We start from the raw sequence: 7,500 nt of genomic DNA, 5'->3' as shown, positions 1-7,500 counted from the left end.
ACACACACACACACACACACACACACACACACACACACACACACACACACACACACACACACTTGACTTTTCTCCTCTACTTCCTGTCTCTGTCTCTGCAACAACAGACCGAGGAGGATATGAGGACAGACAAAGACCTGTTAGTGTCAGATCTGGTTCTCATTGAAGTAAAGAGAGAAAAGCCAAGGTCACACTGCAGCGACCTTACACACACACACACACACACACACACACACACACACACACACACACACACACAGTTCAGGCATCAGGGATCATTACACCATCAACAGAGCGGAGAGGAGACTGTGTGTGTGTGTGTGTGTGTGTGTGTGTGTGTGTGTGTGTGTGTGTGTGTGTGTGTTGATAATGATGCCATTAAGTGGAGAGTGTATTTATAGCACTCTCTTTGTGAAGGAGAACACACACTGACCCTCTGAGATGAAGAGGGAGACGAGGAGACGAGGTTCATAAAAACACCTGACGGATGATTTTCCCTCCGTTTCTTATATTTATAGATAAATACAGATCAATAGCTACGTCACGTTTCATCCTCCGAACACGACAAAGTGCACGGTACGTGTGTGTGAGGATGTAAAAACAATGATTGGAAGATTTTAAATTAAAATCATATGATCAGTTTATAAAATGATCCCATAGTTTAAAAAGAATAAAAGATTAAAGAAAAGTTTAAAGAGCTGATTTGTTCTTTCGTCTCCCATGATTCATCTGACGACCCCTCAGACTGACCAGGTGACCCTGACCAGGTGACCCTGACCAGGTGACCCTGTGGAGGGGCCCGACCCTGAGGTTGGGCACCACTGGACTAGTTAACTGTGTCCACCCGCAGCAGCTGCAGTGATGGAGGATTTAAAGCATTTTTTAAAAGTCTGTTTTCTCTGTTTAACCCCCCCCCCCCCCCCCCCCCCCCAGCCTGGCGCTGCACCCGGAGCGCTCCCTGGTGGCGACGGGTCAGGTGGGGAAGGACCCCTACGTGTGTGTGTGGGACTCCTTCACCGCCCAGACCGTCTCTCTGCTCCGCGACGGACACACACACGGCATCGCCTGCCTCGCATTCAGCGCTGACGGACAGGTGACACACACACACCACACACACACACACACACACACACACACACACACACACACACACACACACACACACATTGGGGTATTAGGGTGTTACAGAGAGTTTTGTTGGGGTATTAACGTCACATCATGAGATTTAAAAACAGGGTTTGGAAAAACAGAATCTGAAATAACGATTATTTTAATGAAATAAAAAACTTCAATAAATTCACTCACCATGAAAATAAGAAGAAACTTTATTGATCTCCGGAGGAAACGAGGAAACAGAAGAAAGAAACAGGTCGTACAGACAGAAGACACGGCGGGAATCAAATATATAAATGTGTGTCTGCTAAGGAGAGTGTTGGGGTATTAGTGTTGGACAGGGTATTAGGGTGTGTTGTTGGGGTATTAGTGTGTTAGTGTTGTTGGGGTATTAGGGTGTGTTGTTGGGGTATTAGTGTGTTAGTGTTGTTGGGGTATTAGGGTGTGTTGTTGGGGTATTAGGGTGTGTTGTTGGGGTATTAGGGTGTTAGTGTTGTTGGGGTATTAGGGTGTTAGTGTTGTTGGGGTATTAGGGTGTTAGTGTTGTTGGGGTATTAGGGTGTTAGTGTTGTTGGGGTATTAGGGTGTTAGTGTTGTTGGGGTATTAGTGTGTTACAGAGAGTTTTGGGGCAAATGAAGACGAGTAATTTGTCCTTGGATCTGATTTGTCTTTTCCATTTTTGCTTCTCTGGGGTTTTTTGCTCCTCTGACCTTTGACCTCGTCACCACTGTTTTCCTTTTAATATAAGTTCTGCTTTGATGTTTTTCTGTCAGACAAACGCTACTCGGTTTTTTCCTATAATTATTATCTCTCTTCAAACAATGAGCTTTTTCCGAAGGACACATTTATCCGGGATAATTAATTAAGTAATTAATCACTGCAGATCTAAACTGACGGAGGGAGAACCGTCGACATGTGGCTCGTTAACTTCCTGAAAACGTGTCTTTTGGCAGCTCGTCACCCTGAACACGAGCGAGCGTCTTTCATCTCCGGGAAATAACAGTTAACGTTTAAACCTGAAGATGAACCAGGAAACCAGATAAGAAGCACAAACAGCTGCAGCTCGTGTTTCCAAAACTGGCAATGAACTGCTGTTGCGTCGGCAGTTTTTTGCCTCTGGCTTTTGATTTTGTTCGCGATGACTGAACGACTCTGAGTAAATCAGAGTAAACACAGAGTCAATAAAATAATCATAAATCCAACTTCATCATAAATCAGGTGCTTCGGGCTTCGGGTGATTTAAAATCTGCATTAATCTTCAACCTCTTTCAGCCTGTGGTTTCTCTCCGAGGGTTTCTCTTGTGTTTACAGAAGGACTCAGCAAATACTCGACTCCTAACCATGAATGAAACTGTATCATTCACCCTCTAAAGTACCTTTTAATACCACGTGTTATATACATTTGTTGGAGAGTTTCATTACCCCTCCGGAGTCAGGGTGGCATGGTCTCCTTCTTATTCTGGGCAAACTCTGGATCTTCCTGTTGACGAGCAGAAAGATGTGAGAAAAATAAACACAGGAGAAAATGCTACAGATCTTTAGCTACAATCATCAGAATATGATCGAAGAACAGTTTAAGGTTGTAAAAAATATTATTCCATGTTTATACAAATGAAAACAGCTGAAAATAGAAGATATTAAGCGCTTTTCTTTCAAAATCTATCAGAAAATATTTAATTAATATTATAAACTCACTATTATAAACCTTTGTTTTAATGAATGGTGGCCTGCAGATGTGTATTAGATCATGTTTTACAGCTTGTCTCTACATGAATGTATAAATAAAGTTATGTTCATGTAAATAAGACATGTTCACTGTATTCCCCAATAATAGACGGATGGAGCGTGAGGAAAAAAAACAGTCAAAATGATTGATCCTCTCAGTAACTCTGCATCATCACGGTGCGTCAGACGGCCTCAGTCTGTTCTCATGTTGCATTCACTGACTTTTATTTGCACACGTCAAAACAAAAGACACGAAGTCAGAGTGACGAGCGGGAACTGACCCGCTGCTCAGAAACGTCACATCATGAGATTTAAAAACAGGGTTTGGAAAAACAGAATCTGAAATAACGATTATTTTAATGAAATAAAAAACTTCAATAAATTCACTCACCGTGAAAATAAGAAGAAACTTTATTGATCTCCGGAGGAAACGAGGAAACAGAAGAAAGAAACAGGTCGTACAGACAGAAGACACAGAAGTATCCGTCACCTGCCGCTTGTATTTAGAGCAGAAGTCACATTTAAAACTCTCGCATCGACAAGTTGGATATGAAAACGTTTTTTAGAGCTGGTGTGTGTTTCTACAGAAAACACTCGTTTTCTATTCATGTCTTTAATGTCTTTTTTCCATTTGGATTTATAACTCTCTCTCTCGCCCTCTCTCTCTCTCTCTCTCTCTCTCTCTCCCTCTCCATCTCTCTCTCTCTCTCTCCCTTTCTCTCCCTCTCTCTCTCTCTCTCCCTTTCTCTCTCTCTCTCTCTCTCTCTCCCTCTCTCTCTCATTCTCTCTCTCTCTCTCTCTCATTCTCCCTCTCTCTCTCATTTTCTCTCTCTCTCTCTCCCTCTCTCTCTCTCTCTCTCTCCCTCCCTCTCCCTCTCTCTCTCTCTCCCTCCCTCTCTCTCTCTCTCCTCTGTAGCGGTTAGCCTCGGTCGGCCTGGATGCCAAGAACACAGTGTGTATTTGGGAGTGGAAGAGAGGAAAGATCCTGGCTACAGCCACCGGACACTCAGACAGGGTGAGTGTGAATGTGTGTGTGTGTGTGTGTGTGTGTGTGTGTGTGTGTGTGTGTGTGTGTGTGTGTGTGTATGTGTGTGTGTGTGTGTGTGTGTGTGTGTGTGTGTGTGTGTTTGTGTGTGTTTTGATGTCTCTTCTGTCCTCCAGATCTTCGACATCTGCTGGGATCCGTTTCAACAAACCCGTCTGGTGAGCTGCGGAGTCAAACACATCAAGGTAGCACACACACCACACACACACACACACACACACACATAAGAAAATAAAATTAAATAAAAACAAAAATTCAAAGAGACAAAATCCTGTGGAGATAAAACCTGAGAGAAAGACATGAACTACAACTCCCAAGGTGCATTTCACTAACACTCCAATCGTAGCGCTTCAAATTCTGTTGTGTGCTCCACTAACGGAGAGCTGAAGTAAAACCTTCAGCAGTTCACTTTCTGACTCTAGATCTAGTTTGCGGCTGAGGTCAGTTACCATGGCAACGGGTTTAAGCGTTCTGAATTTGTAGACAAGGCTCATGGGTATTGTAGTTTTCAGAGCTATAAACAAAATTAGTGGAATAAAAACATTATTTTTCAGAAATGAAGTTGAAATCATTGACAAAATGATTTCAACTCAACGGCTCTACTTACTGGCCTGTTCCAGAGCTTTCATGGCCTTCATCAGCACATGGGGTTTGCCCAGTTGTCATGGAATCATGTCTCTCTGTCTGTAGTTCTGGTCTCTGTGTGGAAACTCTCTCACTCCCAAGCGGGGGATCTTCGGGAAGACGGGCGACCTTCAGACCATCCTGTGCGTGGCGTCGGCGAAAGATGACATCACGTACTCCGGGGCGCTCAACGGGGACATCTACGTCTGGAAGGGACTCAACCTGATCCGGACGGTTCAGGCCGCCCACGGGGTGAGTCCCACACCTGCGGAGGCAGCTACAGTCGCAGGAAATCAAACGTAGAAACATTTTATCTCCATACTTTTCTACTATTTCTACAACATGGCGGCTCTATTTATTTTCCTTCTTATAAGACAAACAGGAAGTTTTTTTAACCTAATGGACTGAAGTCTGGGAAGTTTCAGCTCCTCAGGAAACAGGTGAATGATGTGAACTGCTTTTGTTTGTGCAAAAGGAAACTGGAAACACTTAAATTATTTTTGTTATCTTGATTAATCATTTAGTCTATTTAAAAAATCCTTTTGTTATCTGAAAATGACTGACTTCAGAAAGTTTATTTTGTCCGATCAACAGTCAGAAAACTCAAAAATTACTGATCAAAATAACTCACTGACCAATAATGAAATACCCCAACCGCTTCACTCACACAGACATTTGACCCATTTACAGCAGGAAACAAAATCCTTTTAATGGCAAAATTAATGAGAAAACAGGATATTAATGCATATATAAAATATTAATATAATTCATAAATATTTGAACAGGATAGACCAACGAAGGAACAAGGAACAAACTGCTGAAACTTCAAGTAAATTGCATTGAAATCTGCAGAAATCCTTCGAACTGAACAACAAACAAACAAATAAACAAACAGACTTTCAGGCCTGTGAGGGACGACAACAAGATGATTTATCTTTTATTATTCTTTACTAATTTAAAGTTAATGAATGTGTGTGTATGTGTGTGTGTGTGTGTGTGTGTGTGTGTGTGTGTGTGTGTGTGTGTGTGTGTGTGTGTGTGTGTGTGTGTGTGTGTGTGTGTGTGCAGGCTGGTATCTTCAGCATGTATTCCTGTGAGGAGGGTTTTGCCACGGGCGGCAGAGACGGCTGCATCCGATTGTGGGACGTCGACTTCAAACCGATCACCAAGATCGACCTGCGAGAGGCGGAGCAGGGATACAAAGGTAGGCTGCAGGTCGGGCGACGACGTCGGGCCGAACAAGCGCCAATACCACTGTGCAGAGTTTGTTTTCATATTCAGGGTCCACACTCGACGAAGCTGTGGCCCCTTCGTAGACTTCGTGAAGGCAGAACCGATATGAGACGGTCTCGTCTATGGAGGATTTTCGCTTTGCGTCACCAGCTGTTCCCGCCTTCACTGTTGCTCCTGTCGCCTAGCAACCTTCACACGAAAAAAAAAATTCAGGTTTTAACAGTTGTACCGTTAAGTGTTGAGCTGAGCTTAAACACAATACTGATAGAACACAATGAATCTTGGGATCCGTTGGATCACGAAGGATCTACCAGTCAGATCCTTTGTTGTCGGGGAAAAGAAGGAGATTTGAAGGAGCCTTCGATAACTTCACCAACAGCTGTGTCCAGATGTGCAGAGCTACTTTTCTTTTCTTTTCCATCACTTCTTTTCTTCTACTGAAGTTAGAATGCTAACCAGCTAGCTACCATCTCTTCACTTTCCGATACCGAGTCACTGTAGCCTCCAATCTGCCCTAACTTTTTGTTATAGACTGAACAGCTGTTAATGCTAACGTTAGCTATGTAGCAGTAGCAAAACTTACAGATAGCTGCTTTAACATCAGGTGGAAATGTGGTTAGAAATGATTTAGTCGTCTACAGAGAGAAGGAAGTCAGGGATGATGAAGCGTGTTGGACTTTATGAACCTCTTGTGTGTGAGACCTTTAAACCAGAACAGACCCGTCCTGTTAATGAGAGCTGTGGCCTTTCCGTCTCTACGTCCGCTAACAGACTGCGACTGGCTTATTCTTCAACCCCCATTTAACCTGGATAAACCCACTGAGGTTAAATATCACCGTTCTCTCCTGGAGAATCGGGTCCTTTAGAAACACAAGACTCTTCTGTCATTGAAGGTTTTGATGCCTCAGTCTCGTTTTTTTCTTTAAATGCCGAGATGGTTGAAGTTTAAATCCTTCACCTCCATTTCATTTCCTGTCTTTTCCCTCTGAAGATATCTGAGGGGGAGTTTAATTGTCATCCTTTGGCGGGAGACGGGAATGACCTGATTTCCTGACGTTGTCTTCCCCGACAGCGTCTGAGAAGTTTTTTCGGTAACGAGGGGGAGCAGAGGTGTAAAAGTTTGTCTTCAGTGGGAGGAAAGAACTGACCTGATTTTGTAAAAACCCAGAAGTGGTGAATGTTTGAACTCCTCTCCTGCTTTTCATTCCTAAATGCCAACTGCCCCCCCCCTCGCCCAGCAGGAGGTAGAGACGCTCGGGGGGGAACCATTAAGCCCCTGGCCTCTTTTTTATGTTTCCTCTCTGAAGATTTCTCAGGAGAAAGTTAGAAAAGAAAAGGTGAAAGGAAGTAAAGGTTTTGTGATCTCTGATCCCAGTCAGTGTTGGCAATAACCTCATTTCGGAGAAGGTGGAGGTTTTACCGCCTTCACCTCTCAAAGGGCTTTATCTCTTTATCTCTCTCTTTTCTGAAGGTGAGACATGTTAGAATATTAGTAATAATATAGAGATAAGTTAAGTCGAGTTATCTTTGAGATAACGGGATAATTATCTCCAGGTAATGATTCAGTTATCTGGAGATAATGGACTAATCATCCAGTTTTCTTAAGATAACAGAGCTCAAGATAACGAGATAATTAACCCGTTATCTCAGGATAAAGGAATACTTGTCTCCAGATAATTATCCTGTTAATTTGAGGAAACTGGATAATTATTCTGGGTAATTATTCCGTTTTCTCAAGATAACAGAGATTTGTTTTCTC

General features: G+C 43.0%; 1 protein-coding gene across 6 annotated transcripts in view; it reads left to right on the top strand.

Annotated features, from left to right (window-relative positions):
* Positions 1 to 7,500, top strand: part of LOC130181505 (echinoderm microtubule-associated protein-like 6) — a 75,614-nt gene that overhangs the window by 25,812 nt on the left and 42,302 nt on the right. For all 6 annotated transcript variants that reach the window (XM_056395766.1, XM_056395765.1, XM_056395764.1 and 3 more), the window contains exons 2-6: positions 934 to 1,093; positions 3,756 to 3,854; positions 4,001 to 4,069; positions 4,575 to 4,760; positions 5,577 to 5,712. In XM_056395766.1, the coding sequence (XP_056251741.1) occupies positions 934 to 1,093; positions 3,756 to 3,854; positions 4,001 to 4,069; positions 4,575 to 4,760; positions 5,577 to 5,712 (650 nt within the window). The remainder of the gene's footprint in view (positions 1 to 933; positions 1,094 to 3,755; positions 3,855 to 4,000; positions 4,070 to 4,574; positions 4,761 to 5,576; positions 5,713 to 7,500) is intronic.

Source organism: Seriola aureovittata, chromosome 14 (assembly GCF_021018895.1).
Source record: "Seriola aureovittata isolate HTS-2021-v1 ecotype China chromosome 14, ASM2101889v1, whole genome shotgun sequence".
Lineage (NCBI taxonomy): Eukaryota > Metazoa > Chordata > Actinopteri > Carangiformes > Carangidae > Seriola > Seriola aureovittata.
Note: the sequence above shows the minus strand (reverse complement) of the source record. Positions and strands in the feature narration are given on the sequence as shown.